At 35.5% G+C, this 22,316-nt stretch overlaps 1 protein-coding gene across 1 annotated transcript in view; it reads left to right on the plus strand.

The window, feature by feature from the left end:
- CTTNBP2 (cortactin binding protein 2) overlaps positions 1–22,316 on the plus strand; it is a 168,846-nt gene that overhangs the window by 50,448 nt on the left and 96,082 nt on the right. Inside the window, exon 3 of the mRNA XM_021714285.1 lies at positions 16,147–16,371. Coding sequence (XP_021569960.1) covers positions 16,147–16,371 — 225 coding nt within the window. The remainder of the gene's footprint in view (positions 1–16,146; positions 16,372–22,316) is intronic.

The following is a 22,316-nucleotide window of genomic DNA, read 5'->3' on the forward strand; positions in this document are numbered from 1 at the left end:
GTTTTCATGTGTGGTGTTTGGCCCTCCACCCACGCTAAGGGGGCTCTAGAATAATGGATGGTTAGGAGCACAGGGCTTTCCCCCTAGGAATGTGATGCCATCAAAGAGACAGAACAGTTATAACACACATGAAAACAGTCACCCAGCATGCTAGATGCTTGATAAACTTCAGCTGGGAGTTCTAAATAATATGGAGACTTTGGCACTGGCATCTGACTCCTAACTTCCCATTTCTCTAATGAGGCAACCTAAAGGATACAAAAATAGGAAAAATCTTACACCAGCATTACAAACTAGAAAGAGTGTCTTCATTATTATAATGACAGCCATTGTGTATTGCCTATTTCTCAAGCTTCCAGTTAAGTGCCTTACTTGCATTACTTCAAAACAACAACAGAACTCTGGGTTAGGTACTCTTTTGTCACCTTCTAACTGGTGAAAACTCAGGGATGTAAAGTAACAGGTCCAAGTTTACTTAACTTGGAAGTGGCAGAGTCTACATGCAAATCCGGCTTGGCCTCTGGGCCCACTCCTCTACTGTTATACTACGTATATCCTGAAAAATAAAGGAATATCTGCTAGATTTAATGTCTGTCTATCCAGGCTGAGGTATAAGTGAGAACTGACTCATTTTCCAAGACTCTTTGACACCCTTGAAAAGAGCCAGCCAGCTCCTACCTTCTTGTATTTAGAGAGGTCAAGGCAGACTGAAGGGAGTTGCTGCTTGAAATTCCTTCTGTGACTGTGAAGGAGAAGTACTAGAAAACAGCAACAAAACCGTATGTGGCTCAGACAGAAGCTGCAACAACCAGAAAGCTGTCTGGGCATCGGGGCCATTACCTGACAGGCCAGAGTATCAGGCCTTTCCTTGTACGTCATGGACAGACACAGCCAAAGAAATTGCATGCCCTTGACACAGAGGGGGAGGAACCTAACTAGGAGCTTATTTCCCTCACAGGGCCTGCCATTGCCTTTGACCCCCTCTCACTCTGCTTAAATGAAAGGGGCGGTGGGATGTAAATAGGTACCACTTTACCCAGCGACTGCTTATATTAAAGAAGCTTTTTATTGGCAACCAGTTGGACAATAAAGATATTCAGGAATATTCTACCCACCTGCCCTGCTTATGAATAAACACCAGATCTGGGTGAACTCCTGGTCCAAGGATGGAGTAAACAAACAAACAAAAAAGAAAGCATAAGGCCCATGAAAGTTTTGGCAGCACAGAACAAGGAAGATAACGTAACACTTCAAATGCAAAGGGAGAACCTACATTTGACAAAATTATTATGAGAAATTTCAGAGTGTAATTTTAGATGGCATCTGCTCTGTGTCTTACAATTCAAGGAAATGTAGGCTTTGAAGTGAAGTAAGCCAGATTGTGATGAAGAGTGCACCAGCTGTGCAGCTGGGGAAGGGAAGGCATTGAATGGAGGCATAGATCTTGGAAGCAGATTGCAGGGAGTGAGTCCAGGCTTCACCACTGTCTGTACAATGGTGGGTGAATCCTTTATCCTCTCTCAGGGCTAGTTTTCTTATCTTTAAAATGAACATCATAGTACCTACTTCATAGAACTGTTATGAGAAATTAAAGTACATCAGCAGAGTTACAACATGCAGTGAGAACTTAAAGTACATCAGCAGAGTTACAACATGCAGTAGAGGTGCTTTAAAGTAGTAGTAAATAACAGGGAAAAATCAACACCATAAAAAGATTGAATCAGTGACAAATTTAAGATCTCCCAGAACCCAGGGGAAAGGACTAAAGTAATATAATAGAAATGAAGATCCATAAAGTGTAGGATTAGAATGGGGATGCACTAGAAGAAAAATTGATGTTCCTCAAAGAGACCAGAACAAGTGGAATAAATGCTATAACCAAGATCTTGGCAGAATTTTTAGATTAAAAAGGCTATATCTGAGAATGATTTCTCAGGGTGTAAGATATTCCCATCTAAAACTGCTTGAAAAAGAAATGACCTGAAGTTCTACCTTGTTAGAAGAAAGCATAAAGAAATTAAGTGTGGAATAACGGTGTCAATGTATATAAAGTACATCAAAGTACTTAGGAGAGTCATAGTAGACTTGACATTGGGTGTTGGGTCTACTTTGATTGTTTGCAGAATTATGCAGATGATTCTGATAAATAGCCAGGATTTTAGCAATTTTAATCAGGATAAAGTATGTACACAGAAAATTAGGGAAATGAGATTACCAAAGATATAGAAAAAGATTTATATGCAAATGTGTGCAAATTTATTTGAAAATACAAATCTTGGTAAGATACAGAAGCAAACTTTAATATATGAGGTAATGAGAAAGTATTTTCAATGGCAATACTTAATTTTATCAAAAAAACCTTATTTCAAATGTATCTCTAACTTATACATAATTTCAATCAAAATTATAATCATTTAATACATCTAAATTTATGATGCAAAAAATCTAAATTTTATCTAGAAAAAATAAGCTGGTATCATAGCAAATAAATTTTTAGAAACAAATGCTGTGAGGGAGGCATGTCCTACTAGTTGGTAGCATTAATAATATAAAGTAAAACATTTGCATTAGCAAATTATGAATAGAAACATAAAGGAAACAGAAGATTAAAAAACACAGCTACTATTAAGTATGATTTGTAATGACAAAAGAGACAATTCATCACAAAAACATAACTATAAACATTTATGTGGCTAGTGACAGAGTCTCAAAATACGTAAAGCCACAAGTGACTGAATTAAAAAGAGAAGTAGATAATTGTATTGTCATGTAGATTTTAATACCTCTTTCAGTAGTTGATAGAACAACTAGAAAAAAATAAAAACAGAAAATATTAACAACACTCCTAATTACTTTGATTTAATTGACATTTGTAGAACATTAGATCCAACAACTGCAGAAAACACATTCTTGTCAAGTACACATGATACATTTGCTAAGGTAAGCCATATAAAACTTACCTTAATTTGAATGGATCAAAATAATAGAGTATGTTCAGTGACCTCAATATGATTAAATGGGAATGCAATCACAATGAGCTATTTAGAAAAACTCCAAATTTGGGGAATTCTTGAAAAAAAATCTATAATATATATGACAAAAACAGCAGCAAAAGGAGATTAGAAAGGAATTTGAACTGAATGGCAGCAAAAATACAGCATATCAAAACATTTGAGATGCAGCTAAAGCAGTGCTTGCAGGCATATGTAGAGCTTTAAATGCTTATATTAAAAAAAAAAGAAAGACATAAAATCAATGACAGGGTTCTACGTTACAAAATGACAGAAAAAGGAGAGTAAATAGAAAGTAAGAAGAAAGGAAAAAAAATATATATATATATATATATCTTTTGTTGTTAAAGAGCAGCAATCAATGAAATGCAAAATAGACAATAAAAAATGAAGCCAAAAGCTGACTCACGGAAAAGATTAACAAAATTGACATACTCCTAGCTATAATTAGCAAGAATGAAAGAATAGGAATCAGCAATGCTAAGAATGAAAAAAGGGATTATCATAACAGATCCTACAGATGACAAAAGGATATTCAGTGAATAAATACTATGAACACCTTTGATTACCTAGCTGAAATGGGCTTATTTCTTTAAAAACAAATCAACTTGCAAAACTGATTCAAGAAGAAATAAAAAATCTAAATAGCCTTGTATCTATTTTTTAAATTGAGTACATTATCAAAAACATTTCCCAGAAGAAAACTTCTGGCCTATATGCTTTCACTGGTAAATTCTATCCAACAGTTAAAAAATAATAATGCCACTAATATGCACAAACCTTTTTAGAAAATACTGGGGCGAGGGAGCACCATTTTGTCAGGTCAGCAGTATCCTAATCCAAATTGACTCCCAAGTAGCTGGGACTACAGGCATGCACCACCATGCTTGGCTAATTTTTTGATTTTTGTAGACAATGTCTTGCTGTGTTGCCTAGGCTGGTCTCAAATTCCTGGGCTCAAGGAATTTGTATTTTAAACTCGTTGGTTATGATATATTATTCTTTAGAATTCAGTTTTCTAATATCTTACTTAGGATCTTTTTCATCTATAGTTAAGAGAAACATTTTCATTATAATTTTCATTATAAGACAATATAAGACAATTTTCATTATAATTTTCATTATAAGACAATATAAGACAATTTTCATTATAATTTTCATTATAAGACAATGTTTCTCTTAACTATAGATGAAAAAGATCCTAAGCAAGATATTAGAAAACTGAATTCTAAAGAATAATATATCATAACCAACGAGTTTAAAATACAAATATCAGACAATAGAAATCACATTAACAGTATAAAGAAGGAAAACCACATGTTCTTGTTAATAGATGCAGAAAAATATTCGAGACATTTCAACAGCAAACCAGGTATAGTAGAGAACTTTTCAAAGTGATAAATGGGACAGTTACAAAAACAAACATACAGCCAACCTTATCATAATTGAGGGATGCAATTTAGAGCTCTGGAGTAAGGCGAGCATGCCTGCTTACTCCACTTCTGTTCAACATTGCTAGAAGTCTTAACCCCTGCAATATGGGAATTCAAAAAAAAAAAAGAAAGAAAAGGCAAAAAGAAGTAAAACTATTACATTTCCAGATATTATTGCTTACATAAAAATCCTAGAGAATCTTTGATGGCTACTACTAAAACTAAAAAAGAAAGTGAAATTTAACAATTTGTTTTGTAGTATCATCAAAAAACATATAATACTTAGGAATGAACCTAGCAAGAGTGACTCACGCCTATATTCCCAGCACTTTGGGAGGTTAAGGTGGGAAGATCCCTTGACCCCAGGAATTTGAGACCAGCCTAGGCAACACAGCAAGACCTTGTCAACAAAAATAAAAAAATTAGCCAAGCATGGTGGTGCATGCCTGTAGTCCCAGCTACTTGGGAGCCTGAGCCCAAGAGGTCGAGGCTACCGTGAGCTGTGATGCTGCCACTGCACTCCAGCCTGGGTGACAAAAACCTGACAAAAGAAAAACTTAGCAAAGATATCCAAGACGAAGTTTCTATGCTGAAAACAAATAAAAAGAAAATTGCTGAGAGAACATAAAGATTTATTCAAAGTCAATTAAAATTCCTGGGGACTTTTTAAATAAAAATGTATGTTCTGATTCTAAAATGCATGTGGAAAAGCAAAGATACTGAAATAACAAAAGCAGTTTTTAAAATAGGAAATGTGAAGGACATAACCTCCCTGATTTTAAGACTCATCAAAAAACAAAGAAAGACGCATGCACATCTGTAGGATAGAGTAAGAAATCTAGAAATAGTCTCACACATATGTGGTCAGTTTATTTTCAACAAAGACAAAGAAATTCAGTGGGGAAAGGAGTCTTTCAACAAATGATTGAAAACTGGATCTACACGTGGAAAAAGTGAAAATGAACTTTGTTTTCTTTCAACACCATACACAAATGTTACCTCAAAGTGGATCATGGACTTGAATGTAAAACCTATGCAGTATGTAAAACTTCTAAGAGAAAATCTAGATTAGGCAAAGGTTTCTTAGGTAGAGCATGAAAAATATGGAACTTATAAGAGTGGTTGTTTAATTTCATCAAAGTCAAAAACACTCTCTTCAAAAGATACGGTTAAGAAAATGAAAAGAAAATGCATAGACTTGGAGAAAATATTTATAACACATATATATGACAAGGGACTTGCATCCAGAATATATAAAATTACTTAATAAGCCACCCAAATTTTAAAAAATGGACCTATACTTCACCAAAGAAGTTATACAAATGGCAATAGTAACATGAAAAGATATTCAATATCATTAGTCATTAGGAAATACAAATTAAACCAGATTGAGATACCACTTCATACCCATTGGATTAGCTAAACGTCAAAGACTGACCATTCCAAGTGTTGACAAGGATGTAGAGCAACTGAACTCTCCTATACTGTTTATGGGGACATAAAATAGTACAACCACTTTGGACAATCTTTGGTGGTTTCCTATTCAGTTTAATATATGTTCAAGTCAGTACACTCACAGGCATTTATTTACCCAAAAGGAAAACATATATAATTGAAGTATATAAACTGATATATTTAAAGTGCAAACTTTAATCCCTTTTGAGATATATACATATATGTATACATACACACACATACACACACTATATATATACACCCATGAAATCTTTATCAAGAAAAAGAACATTTCATTACCTCCAAAGTTTTTTTCCTGCAAATTTATCTTCTTTCTTACTACCCTACTCTCCCACAATGCCTTGGCGACCACTGATCTACTTGAAATCACTACAGATTACATTTTAAGATTCTTATAGAAGTGGAATCATGTATATGTATTATTTTGTGTGTGTATCTTGTGTGTGCATCTTCAAAGCAGCTTATAACATGTAAAACGTGGAAACAACCCAAATGTCCATCAGCAGGCATATGCATAAACAAATTATGGTATATCCATAAAATAAAATATTGAGCGATAAAAAGGAATGAACTATGAATATGCGTAACAACATGAATTCATCTTAAAATAACGTTAAATGAAAGAAGCTTGGAAAAATAATACATATATATGATTCCACTTATATAAGAATCTTAAAGTGTAATCTGTAATGATCTTAAGTAGATCAGTGGTCACCTAGCCATTGTGGGATAGTTCTTTTTCTTGATAAAGTTCTTTTTGTTGATAAAGATTTCATGGGTGTGTATATATGTGCATACATACATATATATCTCAAAAGGAATCAAAGTTTGCATCTCAAATATGTTCAGTTTATGTACTTCAAGTATATCTCAAGGTTATACTAAAATAGACCCGCTTTTTATAAATTATTAATATGACATTTTAAGACAGGAATAGATTCTTCACTGCAATTGAAAAATGAGCAGTCAATAACATATATCTCAAGATTTAAATGAAAGTTAAAAATGTGAAAATTAACTGAAATTAGTAATAAAAATGAAAGCTAAATTAGCAGTGGAATATTATATTGCCTTTCAAATAAGCAAAGATTAAGTAAAATGATAATGGCCGGAGTAGGCTAATGTGTGAAAAAATAGTCGATCTTTTACTGCTGGAGGAAGTATAAATGGGTAAAGAGGAATTTAGTAATGTGTTTCGAAAGTGATAAAAATATTTTTTAATCCAGTAATACTACCTCTATAGATTTACCCTAATATATAAAAGGTTTACATTCAAGTTTATTATAAAGAACAATTTAAAGTAAACTAAATGATAAACAGTATGAGATTTTTTTTAACGTGTTAGGATTTGTTCATGTAATGCTATTAAAAATATTGATGTAGATAACTTAATAGAATGGGAAGCACTTAGCAAATTAAATTAGGCCACATAAAACATTAAAGTAAGTCCTCAATAACTATTCTTAATATATCCTTGAAAAAAAAAGAACTTGAATATAAGGCAAACTTAATGGTAAATACTGTCTTATGATAGTCCTTTTTATGCAATGCATTTTGTCCTTCAATAGGAGTAGTCGTAGACAATGATTCTTCTCAGTAATAGAAACTGTAACTTCTACCAACCTTAAATAAGTAACTGGTATGTGTGGGGTATTCTTCTAGTGGCTCTTCAAGTTACAAAGATGTAAAAGGTGTGGTTTCACCTGTCTAGTAGAAGTAACGTATAACTGATGATAATGATTCAATTCCCAGGGCAGAGATGGCAGGTGGGTTCATCTGTGCTCCAGTTCTTATTGATAGGTGCCAGCTGCCTGGAGGGATGTATTAAAACAAATTTCAGAGTTGTTCCTGGATTCAGCTTAAAGTGCACTGATAATTTAATAATGTCTACTCTAGCCAAGAGAACAGAACAGTGCAGCACTTGTGTACCATTCTTGACCTAGTTAAGGAATAAAGGTAATCTTATTTTCTTCAGATGAGCATGGGCTTCCATAGCTGGTTGAGATGGGCACTGATGAATGTGGGCACAGTGGTAAGTGTCATACAAGGTCAAAAGAAAGTGGCGGGTGATGCCAGAGAATAGAAAGTTTATTTCTGGCTCTGATTCTTGAAATCAAGACATTTCTCTCAGGATGGTCTCTAGTTTTTAGAAAAATTTGGTCATTTATTGAAGTACGTTCTCCGTATTTTAACCTCGGGAACCAAATAAATCGAAGTCTTGATATATGGTTCATAATGTGCATTATGCATATCCCTTGCATGATGATTCCTTCACATCCAGATTACGACATCGATGAACAGGTAGGACTTGTAGGTAGCAGAAAGGTTGGGTGACGAAGATAGGAGGGGAAAGGGAGGAGGGAAAACGTGCCTCTTCTCTAACATACTCCAGCATTGCACAGCAGATTGTGTAATGCTGTGATATCCTCTTTCTTTTCTGTGGCTCATGTATGTCTTTACACATAGAAGCAGTGTCTGAGATGCAGTCACTGAAATGAACTCTTCAGATTCTTTGGGTATTTAAGTCAATTCCAGAAATTGTTTTTTATTCCTACCCAGTGAATTTCTAAGACTTTTAGACCATGGAAGGGCAGAGATTATCTTTCGCCAGAAGACTGTGTAACTTTTGTGTTGCTATCAAGTTTCTGCAGTCACACACCCATTCTAGGGGTGTGTGTGTGTGTGTGTGTGTGTGTGTGTGTGTTGTGTGAGAGAGAGCAAGGCGGGGGGAGAGAGAGAGAGAAAGAAAGAAAGAGAGAAAGAGAGAATTTATAAACTTTCTCCTGTGCTATTCCATTTCTCTTAAAGGGATGAGTTCTGAAGACCACAGCCTGTCTCTTGCTTTCCACTCCCTTTTATTAACAAGTAGGATTTTTTTCCCCTCCCTTCTTGGAATAGCTCTCAATTTTAGTCTACTTGAACTCCTTACCACTAAGACAGAGATTTAGGGCTGTATAGATAAATTTTTATGTTGACTGGTTGGAAAAAATCTCTGTGTTTTTCACCCTTTTTTATTTTGAACTATAGCATTCCAGGGTTTGAGAGAACTATGACAGTTTGGAAGCTAAGAACCTGCCTGACGAGACTTCTGCATCACATCTCTACCACATGTTATTCTAGCCTGTGTTTGAAACACAGCCAGAGACAGAGATTTCACTCCAATCCGATACAGCTTATTTTGTCTTTGGAACAGCTTTGACCCTTAAAAATTCCTTATTATATTGACCAGAGTTTTATCCCTGGGGTGTCCTGTAAGTAAATCATCAAATGCATCTTTAAACATAAAATGCCTTCAGATAGTGAAAGAGCATGTTTCTGTAAGCCTTTCATCTTTACCCCTTTGCATTCAGAGACATCTCACAGATCACCTATGAACAACTTGACTGTACTTTTTAAATACAATAATGAAATACCAATCACTTCATATTATATAGTATAGCATTGGAGCCAGTTATTTTATTGTGATGATATTTTATTTATAATGGAATTTGGGACATTGAGGAACTTATTATGACAAAACATCAAAATTTTATATCTTATACTTTCCTAATGTAGTAACATGTAAAACAGTCACTGATATGCAGTGCAGGTTCAATGATACATGTTGTGCAATAGTAATTTATTTGACATCTTCTACCTGGTGTATTTCTATTTGAGCAGACAATACAGTCTCGTTTTCTTCCTCCCGCTTTAATAATATGTAATTTATTGTCCAGTCTGTTGTTTGAAGACGGTGTGGAAGGATACACTCGTGATTCCTGAAAACCACTTCTCAGCAGATTGTCATATCTCAGTATACGTTCCATCTCTTTATTTGCTTTTTTGTACAATTTAAATGGAAAACTTCAAGGAAACATGTATTTTTGAAAAATTTGTGCTGGCATAAGTTTGTCCTGTATAACACCAGTAATTTATGTCCCCTGAGAAGGGACATCCAAGTGGTACTAGATTTATGATGTCCCCTTATCCCCTCAAAGGGGACATCGAGTGCAAAGTTATGCATCCCTAGTTCTTTGTACTATTTCTCTTCAGTCTTGTCTTCAGATCCTTCTGCTATTGATCATTCTTTAAATACTTCCCCAAAAGTGAACCCAGGGGTCCAAGTAATGTCCAGTTCTGATATCTTTTTTTCTTTTGATTAATGAAGCCTGCAGTTGAGTTGTGGGCTTAGGGGAGGGGCAGTGTCCATTTCATGCTTTGCTGGTTGAATATTCTGTTGATTGACACCCGTAAGTTTTTCATACTGTCTTCTGTGTTTGTACTCCAGAACTGACTCATATTTCTTCCTGCAAAAGTCCATTTTGTCAGATTGGGCTTATCATTTCAGCCATCCCCTGTGGCTTTTTGTATCATTAGCACCCAAGATAGTGACAGCTGTGTTGAGTAGGCTAGTGCTGAGAACACAATTCTTCAGTAGTCTTCTTGCAGTTAGATCTGTATTGATACTAATTTTTTGTTTGTTTTTAGGTAATCAGTGGTTGGGGGAAACATACCTGAAAACCATTTTTACTGCTGATTAATATTTTACACTTAAATGATATATCCTGTGAAGAATCTTGAAAAACTGTTTGATTAAACCCTGTCAGCATGGTCAGTAATCATGAAAGTGCATATTGAGCACATAGAAAACTCTGACTTCTTGAGAACATTGTCATATTTTTGTCTTTCTTTTAAACCTCATTTCTTTGAACTGTTTTGAATAGTGTTATAAAAAATACTGATTTTTGAAGCCTTCTCTAATGTTCCAAAATACTGTAGTCATTGGTTTTAGAGTAAGACTTGCTTGAGTTGAGTACCAGCTTCTGTTGAAGTAATCTTGGGCAAATAAGTTAACCTTTCTAAACTTCAGTCTGCTTGTCTATAAAATGTAGATTAAAATAATGGCCATCCCTTGGGCTCATTGTTAGAACAAAATGAATATAAAGCACCTAGCAATAAACAATAAGCTCTAATAAAATTATATTTTAGTATTTTTAGTTGTTATAGACTAATTCTTGATTTTCATAAGATAAAATTATTTTAGTTATAAGTTTGTCAGTAGTTTTTAAAATCAGTGGATACTATTTTTAATACTTTAAAAATTATGATTCACAATACATGTTTTAGTTTTTCTCAGAGGAAGAAGTTGGATATCTTAAGTATCCTTTCTTTTATTTCTTTTAATCATGTCCAAACTTGTTCAGTTTGATTGTACCAAACAATGAACGCCAATGTAGGAACTCTGTATATGTTAAATGCTCTAGAGATAAGGGTCATGTTTTTACTTCGGGCTTGTGACTTTCTCAATGAGATTTTATAAAACTTCAGATTGTGATGAAATTATATTTTTATTCATCAGTGGAGCTAGGTTTAAGGGTTCCTTAAAGAGGCTGTTTTTATTATTATAGTCAGTCTGTCTTCATAATGACTCGTTTCCCTAAAATGCATTTTATTCCCAAGTCATGCTGATGCATAAACCAAGAAGTTGTCTGCACATTCAGCTCTTACTTTTTAGGGACAGACCACCTCAGACCCAGCATAATAAACATTTCAAGTCATTTCTTGTCACGTGGTCTTCTTATATGTTAAAACATCCCTATATAGTAGTTCTGCTCTTTTTTAAAAGTAATGTAATACATTAAAAATAAGTACTCTGTAACAAAGTAAGATAGTCTAAGAAGGGCAAAATCTTCACAGAATATTAACAGGACTAAACATTCTGTTTGTTAAAAAGTAGGTATAAAGTTAAGGGATTTCAGGCAGCTTGGAAATGTGTTCCATTATAGATGCTTTCTTGAAGCCAGATTAAAGTAAACTCTGAATCTTTTGAGCAAAAGAAGAAGAGGTTGCAATGAGGGTTGGTGGTTCATGGAGAGACCTGTAGGTGAAGGAAAAGCTGTCCCAATCAGCAAGCATAACAGGGACAAAAGCATGGGGCAGAAGGGTGCAGAACAAAGATGGGCAACTGAATTCTTATCTATAACCCTGATAGACAGCTATAGACCAAAAAATGTATTTTGAGTCTTAGAATTACTTATTTCTAGAAACCTGCCATAGCTATAAAACAAAGATTTTAAAAAATACATGCAGGATATATGTGATATACATAAACGAATTCCTATATGGTCATAAAATAAAAGTATTACCTAGTGTCTCTGGAAGCAGTAAACATGAGTTCAGAGTCAGCTTCATGTTAATGAAGCATGCATGGTCTTTGACATTCATGGCAGCTGGGATTTCCACAGTTTTGAGGTCTTACAATGCAATCAGGTTTGTTGTCTAAAACAGTGGTCCCCAACCTTTTTTGGCATCAGGGACCGGTTTCATGGAAGAATTTTTCAACAGACTGGGGGAAGGGATGGCTTGGGGATGATTCAAGCACATAGGATTTATTACGCATTTTATTTCCACTGTTATTCATTGTAATATATAAGGAAATGATATACAACTCACTGTAAAAAGAAGAGGCACAAATAGAAGTGGTAAATAAAATAATAGGTAGGCCACGCATGACTAAAATAAGTGTCAGATTCTGACTTAAAGACTGCCACCAGATGCAGCTGTACAGTTGAAGTACATCAATTTGCTTGCCAATCATCAATAGGATTTTGATATGAGTCTGTAAGCAATTGATGTATTATGGTCTCTCTGCAGTCAAACCACACTGTTAATGTTGATCTGTATTTGCAGTTGCTTCCCAGCACTAGCATCACCACCTCAGCTCCACCTCAGATCATAAGGCATTAGATTCTCTTAAGGAATGTACAACCTAGATCTCTCACATGCACAGTTCACAATAGGGTTCCTGCTCCTATGAGAATCTGATGCCTCTGCTGATCTGAAAGGAGACGGAGCTCAGGCAGTAATGTAAGTGATGGGCAGTGGCTGCAAACACAGATAGATAAAGCTTCACTCGCTAGCCTGAGGCTCATCTGCTGTGTAACCCAGTCCATGGCCAGGACATTGGGGACCCCGATCTAAACTCAGGGTGTCTTAGACAACAAATGAGGTTGCTTCATTTCTCCCATTTTGAAAACTAAAGATATCAGAGACATAGTTGCTTTGCAAGTTAGCAAAAAATACAGAGCCACTGTTACTACCCTTAAAGGAATCTAATGTGCATATCTTGTATTTTATTGTAAAGGTTAAGTGTCATCCATATTTGCAAGACAAATTAATTGGCAGTTTTATGTTTATGACCTTTATACATATAATTATACATTTTCAGCAGGAAAAAAATTTTGCCCACATTGAGTAGTGTCATAATGTGACTGTTAGCTAAAGTTAGAGATTTTAAAATAAAACAGATACAACAAAAATATCCATACACAAAACTATTTCACACTAGTAAAAAATAAATTGGAATTAAATACTTTCAGACCATAAACTCTATTGGGCAAAACTTGAAATGAGTCCATGATATATATGTTTACCTCTTACATCATGCGAAAAATAATTTTAATTCACTTATAAAAACTTCACTCTGATTGAAGAATAGCCTGTGTGTTAAGAAATGTCTTGAGTTAGGGTTACAAGTATTTTACATCATAAAATAGACATGCATAGACATCAGGTAATTATAATGGGTTGTTAAATTATAAGTTTCAGTAGGGAATTCATAATGATTAATATTGCATACTAAAGTGAGGACCCAGATGCGGATATTCAAAATAAATATTTCAATCCTAGTTTTGACTTTTAAACCTCTTATCCACATTGAGGCTATAAAATAATGCAATTGCTGGAGTTTGAACAGAAGTATTTTTATCAAAGAGCATTTCTCTGCAGAGAGTTGTGCTGTGAATTCTACCCCATCCAGTTGTCTCTTCATTTCAAGAGACGAGGACTTCAAGGAGACCATTTAATGCCTTAATAGGTTTCTCCTGCAGTACTCGGTGGACTGAATAGAGGTGGACCTAGACAACTAGCCATTTTGTGGAAGTGAAGGAGAGACAGAGGCAGTGGCCATCTTGTGGAAACACCCAGCTTTTGTTTAGAAACACGAATCTTTACCCATAGACCAGGTTGGTCCATGGGCATCAAACAGTGGGAATGAGACTGATTTGGGTTCGGTTCCATGGAAAAGTCTAGAGAGAACTTATGACCTTAGCCAACAGAAACTGGATTCCAAATGCTGCATAAGGGGTGTGTGCAGGGCGGGCTTCATGAGTGTGCAACCTGTGCAGTTTAAAAGGCCATGCATTTAGAAGGGCCCTTTGCTTGGTAAATACTATGCTGTTGCCAACTTGAAAGTCTTAATCATTTTTGAGCAAAGAGCTTCATGTCTACATTTTCTACTGGGTCCTGCGGATTACATAGCCTATTGAGGAAACTAGATGAAGAGGCTCCAACAATGTGAGAGGGGGTGTTCCTCTGAATAATTTACCAAACACTTCATGAAAAAAGAGCAGGCTTTAAATATTTGCCACACTCTGTTAGTAAAGCTAGCTGACCAACTGGTCCAGTAAGGTAGACATTCCTGCTCGTCTCACCTCCCTTTCATCATTGACCTTCAGTCCCTTCCAACCCAGAGGGCACTAAAACAACTTAGAAAGGGGGAGAAGGTTTTGAGAAAGGTGAGAGGTGGTTATTTATACCCCATTTCAAGGTGGTGGGTGTTAGCTGGCAGCAAATACTAACTGGGAAAGGAATCCATCATAGCACTGAAGGAAGATGGATATTCTAATAACCAAATTGAGACTGTTTTAACGTAAAGTGATTATAGGACTTTTATTAAGTCAAAGTAACTAGAAAAACTATGGGGTTATCCAAGCTTTCCGTCAGGGGTAGGGAAAGAATTACTATATTGAATAAATGTTTTCTAAAAAGTAAGGATAAAATGAAATTGTAGAGGTGAAACTCCTCTCTCTCTTTCTTTCTTTCTCTCTCTCTCCTTCCCTCCCTCCCTCTCTCCCTAATTTATTTTCTAAATAAACTGCATTTTCCAATCTAAAAAAAAGAAATTGCTTTTGCAATTTCATTTCTCAAGTGATACATATTCAGTGTATCAATTTCCATCATTAAATTTGAATAATCTAGGAACACCAAATGCTTTTAACTCATAAACTTTGTGGAGTTTTTTAAGTTTAAAATGATGTTCTGAATGTTAGCTTAAATTTAATAGTGAAACTGGACTTTTTGTACATTTGATTTTCTAATCTAATTTGGAAATAGGAAACGAAATGTTAGATTTTTCCCATTTGTCATAGCATTTGTGTTGATCTAACTGTTGGCTTGCTGACAATGACCTAAAAATGGAAAACTTCAGTTGTTCAATGCAGTTGCCTTTGAAATGGGGAGCTGTATGTAGCATTTCTTTAGAAAATATATTTAATATTTTGAATAAATAAGTGTGATTTATTGTAATTTAGTTTTTCCACTGGCAGTGACATGGAATTTTTTTTTATAGTGGCTATTCCAGAATGACCTGAATTAGGAAAATGTTGCTAGTTTTTAATCTATCCTACTGTTATTTTCCATCTTATGCAAAGAATGTTGTAGGCTAATTATAGAAAATTGCATTTGGTCCTCATTACATGGGTGTGAAATTAACTTTGTCACTGATGGACTGACATTTAGAGTATAATTAGGTTGCCTCCTTTCCTGGGATTCTGTGAACTATATTTTAATGCCCTTCAGTGATGAGGAGATAGGTGAATTTTTAAAAATTTTCTGAAGGCTTTTGCAGTTGATCAAACTTGACAAATTATGAATATTGTGATTTTTTTTTTACAAAATACTTCACAAATTATTTTCTTCTTTAGCAAATATCCTTATCATTTCATTTTGGCTATAAAATTTACAGGAGATTTTTTTTTTGGTGTGACTTAACCTAATTATTATTGTTTTAAATATAAGTTCTATCAATAGGTAGATAATTTTATTTTTGAGCTTGTGCTAAAACTTATTTTAATTGTTAATATTTCTGATTTTACTTTACATTAGAAAAGACTACGCCTTGAATTAAGATCCCTGAGGGAGTAGAACATCATGGGAAAGACTATATTTGCATCATCTGCAATGTAAAAGCCAATCTTAAAGAAAATTTGAAAGCAGACTGAATGGCATTCTAGGCTAGTCAGTGATGGGAGTCACATTTGCCTCTCACTCACCACCTGACATTGTAAGCCATTATGCATGGCTGTTGTGAATACCATCTGGAAAAGTACTCATAGAACTGTCTTATTATTATCTTTATGTATATTTTCATTTTTTTTCTTCAGTATATTTCTCTGATTTTGTTCTAGGCTCGCAGGAAGGAGGTATTTATCCAGGAGCGGTATGGGAGATTTAATCTAAATGACCCATTCTTGGCACTCCAGAGAGACTATGAAGCAGGTGCTGGTGACAAAGACAAGAAGCCCGTTTGTACCAACCCCCTCTCCATCCTAGAAGCAGTCATGGACCACTGCAGAAAAATGCAAGAAAGGATGTCCGCACAGCTGGCTGCCGCTGAGAGCAGACAAAAGAAGGTATTGAGGCATTCAGACAGTCAGTCTCCCCATAATACAGTGCTGAATGAAGAAACCATCTCTGAGGCTGTTGTTTGTTCTTAAATATTATATTTTCAGGAAGAATTGTAGTAAGTACTTACAAGAGCAAGATGCTGACAGATACTGGTGTCCCTTTTTAAATGTAGCTTTAAAAAATAACACTGAACCTTAAAAGAAGTATGACAGAGAAATTATGTTTCTCGTAAAGGTTATTTCAATACTTTCTTTAAAAATACCTGTTTTGTTTTGTTTTTTTTACTCCCTAGTGCCATAAGGCATGCGTAACTGCTGGGTTGGGTCATCTAGCAGTGCTACCAGAACTCTCTGATCATATAGTAGCATCCCCAATTTATGTTATTAGCTTCTAAAATATTTCCTTTCAATTAGAAATTATTATTTCTGGTATGTCTTTGGAAAGTGAAAATAGTATGAAGAAAACAGAATGAAAGTTTGCCTGGTCTACTCAGACTCACAGCATGTCATCTTAAAGCCCTGGTCAGTGTCAACCTCACCTCTGGGACATGATGGCTGTGTCTGCTGCAGACCTTGTGTCTCCTACTCACATGTGTTTCATTTAAACAAACCTCCTGTCCTTCTTCCTCCCTCCCCCACTAACACACATATTTCTTGCACTTGAGCATGTGCTTCAAAGAGTACTCAGTCTGATAAAAACTTATTGCCATCAGCCATAAGGAAATGGAAATTTAAATTCTGTCTTTCCAATATGCTGCCAAGACTACTGGTTCTCTTTATTAGGAAAGAGAGTGAGGAAATCAGAGAAGCTAATACCATCTGGTACGATTAGGATTAAAACGGATATGTTCTCCCCAGCATTATTAAAACATAAATTAAAATGTTTCTTCTGTTTGTCCTTTTCAGAGAACTTTTTATATCTCATATTTAATAACTGGTTGACAAATAACCTGATGCCTTACACCATAAATATTGAGGATACAGTCAGTTAATGTGTGTGTGTGTTTCCTGTAATTATATCTTTACGTTAACACAATGCCAGTATTCTGGTGTAGGCATTGAATAAAAGGAAACATGTTTCTCAACATGTTACATGACAGAAAACTAAAGCACTGAGTAAGATAGTCAAGAAGGATATCTTCCATGGATATAAGGCAAAATCAGTTTTACCTTAGACTTTGCAAACCTTCTACAAAACCCTGCAAACAACCACTGAGGTTTCTGGAGGTTTTCAAAACTCCCCACAAACCGCATAAACAAGAGCCAATGAATTTCAACTGATGTCACTGAAACTCATTTGTATTTCTTGGATGAGATACAGTTCAGTTACATTCTTACCATGTCAAATAAGCTATTTCATTATAAATTATTTCTGTTGGATTTTATGCTACATTATCAAAATCAAGAAAATATTTGGTCTTTACTGAATATAAAAAATGTATGCTTTCCTAAATTTTACTTCAGTTTTGCATTTTATTTGTCATTTATCTTTTAGAGGAAAAAACATTTCTAGTTGAATGAAAGATTTTGTTATCTAGCTGATTTTTTTTTAAATCAATTTACATCCTGTTTGTTTCTGAATGACTGGGTCTTTTCCAACCTGGCTGATGGTGAAAGGAAATCGTTTCTGTCCTATGGGTCCTGAGAGGCTAATATAAAATGAGCCAGTGGTCCGTCTCCCATGTGTAACGGGAATACAGGAGTTCATTATGGCCAAATTCATTGACTGTGTAACCTCAGTGAAGGGTTTCTCAGACAGGGAGTATGAATATTAAACATCTATTCCAGTAGATTATAACTTGTAAGAAGAGTTATGGTATGTACTCTTACCCTGTCTGTTAAGTTATGAAGAAAATATCACATCAGCTGATAAAGGCAGAAGGCAGAAACAAGTCATCTTTTTATCAGCAAAATTATCTGTCACCATTAGTCCTGAAAGTAAATATTTTAGCCAAATGTCTTCAATTCCTTGCATATAGAGTAAATTGCAGCTTTACAAATCTAAAAACAGTAAAGGGGGGGCATTATTTTAAATGAGTCCAGTTCTTTAAATCACTGCCAGAGCAAAAGTCTGGGAAAGCAAAGGCCCCATTATCTACAATTCAAGTATTTATTATCTGACACCGGGCATATCTCTTTGGTAATTCTAAGACATTTGGCCTGAATGCTGCTCTGGCTGGCCGCTCAAGGCAGAAGAAGAGGCTCGGTGTTCATTCATGCGTTGGCTCCTGCTGAGACTACTAATAGGAGGGTTAACTGTTTGGTAATTTGTGTGCCAAGGAAATTTGGGCAAGAGTCAATTTGGCAAATGGACTGAGCCTGTAAAGCCACTTTGAATAAGCTAATGAGTAATCAGCATGGGGAACTTTGCCTCTGGTAATCTACTTCCCATTTTGAGCCAGGAACCCGGGGTGGAAGGGTATTTGGAGGGGTTTTTTTGGTTTTGTTTTTTTCTTTTTAATCTTGTCCATCATCTTTTAATAGAATTTCCATTCCAATTTATTTGAACAGTAGGGGGGAAGTCTATATATTTTCAAACATTTTTACTTATATTTAGCATAACTTCTAGTCCTGAAATAGGAAAGGGCTTTCAATTGAGCAGAGCCTTTAAAAGTAAGAAGTGAAGATAATAACTAGGAAATTCAGAAGGAGAGCCATTCTTTTGTGAAAAAACTACAAATAGCTCTGTGTATTAGTTGCTGCTTCTTCAAGGTGGCAGCTCAGTATAACTAGGTGAGCTACATGGATATAGATGCCTCAGAAAGGATTCTTAATTTTGAGCAGGTGAAGCCAATGTTCACTGAGTTAGGCAGAAAGAGCTTACAGAAATATTAGCTGGCTTACAGCATGGCTCAGCATAGCTGGCAAAACCTGGGGCACCAGCTCTTACCAGCCAGCATCACAGACAAGTGCTCGCTCCCAAGCTAGTCTATAGTCATTGATGCTTCAGCTGATGGAAATTAGATGTGTCATTCATTTCCTGTTTGAAGCCCGGGGCAGGTGCATGTGATGGGCCAAGCTTAGGGCACATAGAAGATCAAGAAAGCAACTACTGGACATATTTAGTTTCTATAGGGTAGAATCGTAAGGTGGAAAATTCTCCTAACATAGGAAGGAGGAGGAAGTGCTAGACAACTGAAGAAATAACAAATGGATCAGAAAAGAACACATTATTTTTTTGTTTCCTTAATCTCATATGCCTTTTTCTTCTTATCAACAATTGCACATTATTCTGCCATTTAACAATTGCACATTATTCTGCCATTTGTATTCAGTGTTCTCTGTTTCATTATATCATGGTTACCTTATCACTTATATATTTTAATTTTAAATTGCTTTCTAGATTTTCATTCAATAATAACACGATAGACTGTCACCTGTAATAACATTTTTTAGGAAGAGGATTTAGGACATTTTTCACATGAATGACTATTTTAGCTCACTCCTGAGTCTTTTTTGTTACAACTCATTGTTACATTTCAAAATGCATTTTGATTTCCCAGGAGCACTGCTGAAAGATTACCGAGGAGGAGCTGGAGACCGAGGTCTGTGGCTCTGAGTAGAGATTTTGAGAAGGCAATTTGCCTGGTTGTATAAATAGAAACGAACCAAAACCCCACTCCCAGGGCTTGCCCTACCACTCTTGAAACTCTCTATTAAGAGGAAGAGGCAGAAGAGAACTGGAGAACCCAAACTGCTGACTGGGAACTACATCCCTTTGAGATTTAAAAAAAAAAAAAAAGAAAATGAAAAAGCTATTTTGTTATATCTTTATGTTATATATTTGTTTACCAGGATTGATAGGTGAGTTGGGGCGGCCAGGTGGAGAAGATGGCAGGGATGCAATGAGTGTTAAAAGAGTCAGGGGGAGCAATAAGGAATCTAGTTAAATATCGTAATTTTGTGGTGCAACGAATGTGTACACTGCGTTCTCGTTTCATAAATGACAATGATTATGTTCCTTTCTGTTTTCCACTTTGAACTAAACTAATTACCTTTACATTGCTCTTCTGCTCCCACCTACATAGTTTTCCCTTTCATTCTGTAAAAACATGTGTTTGATGCCTCTCCATTCATGGCTCCCAGTCTGAGTGCTATTCTTGGAGCAGCCACCCACTTTCTCACTACCAGGGAAGCTGTGTTCATTCTCCTAAGCTCTTCCACACAATCCGATGCTTTTTGCAAAAGTGTTTGGTGATACTGCTCCATGTAAAATTTCTCTTCAGCCCCTGCCTGAAAGCGATTGTGTAGGGCTGGACGTGGTGGCTCACGCCTGTAATCCCAGCGCTTCGGAAGGCTGAGGTGGGAGAATTGCTTGAACCCAGGAGTTTGAGACCAGCCTAGGCAATGTAGCGAGGCCTTGTCTCTACCAAAAAAAGAAAGTGATTGTGAGCAGGTATAAATGGGACAATAATATAACAGAGTCAGTGGGGACTCAGTAATTAATATATACTGCATTCCTGTGGTCCTGCCATCTGGTCATCGCTTTACAATTTTTATAAGGTCCTAGAGTCAAATAAGTGACATTTATGGGATTTTATATGCTTAGTAGTTTCTAGTGATTCCTTGTACACAGTAGGCAGTTCTGTAGATATTTTTTTCTCCAAAGGTTACTTAAAATTGCTTGTGATAGTGTCTGAACAAACTAATACTCATATTACTCAAATTTAAACAAGAATACATTTACTGCTAGTATGCTCACCTGAGCAATCCTTAAATACTTGTTACTGAAAATACTAAAATGAAGCTACTTTATTGATAATAGGAAAAGTCAGTGTAGGAAAGAATAAAAAACTCTTGGAGGAGATGAGAAAGCAGAGGCTTTAAAATTATATGGTTAAATCCAAAGAGCTTCAGAGACTCTCCTGAGATATCATGAGCTCACAGAGCATTTACATAGCATATACCATGCCCTGATAAATTAAACCATGTGATCCTTAGGATATTATGTAGTGTTGCTGTTATTATCCCCGTTTTAGAATAAAATGAAGCCACAGAGAATTTGAACAACTTTGCCCACCGTTTTGAACACAGACAGTCTGCCTTCAGAGTCCACATACTTCCCCACGGTGCTATGGTGCCTTTCAAGGCCATGCAGCCACTCGGTAGTAGACCTCAGCTCAGTCTCCTTGTTCGTTCTCCAACACCTGATTCTAACCCCTCTCTTTGGTTAGTCTCTTAATGAGTTTCAGACTGATATTTTGGAAGAGTGTTAATATATAAGAAAGTCCTCGGTCCTTCTTATTTTCATCTTTCAACTTTATTTTGCAGCTTTTAAAAGCGATTCTTCCTCATATTTAAGTGATTGCCACATTGATTTTATATGTAATTTTTAAATTTCTCATGCTTTGGTTTCCTATATTCTCTTCTTTAAAGCTATAGAAGTTGAAAGTTCCTAATGACTTGGATTCTTTTTTATTTTATGTCATACCGTTAGGCCACTTGCTTAAGATTGAGGAACACAGGTTTTAACACACTTGTTCCAATAGCTCTATAAGCAAGATAATATCCAAGAGTTTAGAAAGAAAGAAAATGCTTATATGATATCGGTCAAAGGCCAACTGTAAGACTCTTCATATTAAATGTGTGATTGACACAGTTCATGCCTCAAAAAGAGCTAAAAAAAACCATGAAGGGTGGTGTTCAAAAGATACTAAAAATATAAGTATATTAATAAAGATTAATACAAGCAGGAATCGTTACCAAGAATTTTGCTTGAAATGGGCTGTTTTCCTACATATTATGGAGAATGAACAAGCAGGAAACTTATAATAATGAGTTAAGACCTTTCAGTTTGATTCCCAGTAGAAAAATATTTATTATATACACTCGTGATTTGAGAAACTCACTGGGCTCATAAAATTTAGTAAAATTGGGACTGGTTTTTAGACATAAAAAAAGCAGAATTATTCCAATGTTAAACTACCTTATTATTAATAATTGTGCATCAT

Source organism: Carlito syrichta, unplaced genomic scaffold (genome assembly GCF_000164805.1).
Source record: "Carlito syrichta isolate Samal-C Ts95f unplaced genomic scaffold, Tarsius_syrichta-2.0.1 Scaffold305571, whole genome shotgun sequence".
NCBI classification, from domain to species: Eukaryota; Metazoa; Chordata; class Mammalia; order Primates; family Tarsiidae; genus Carlito; species Carlito syrichta.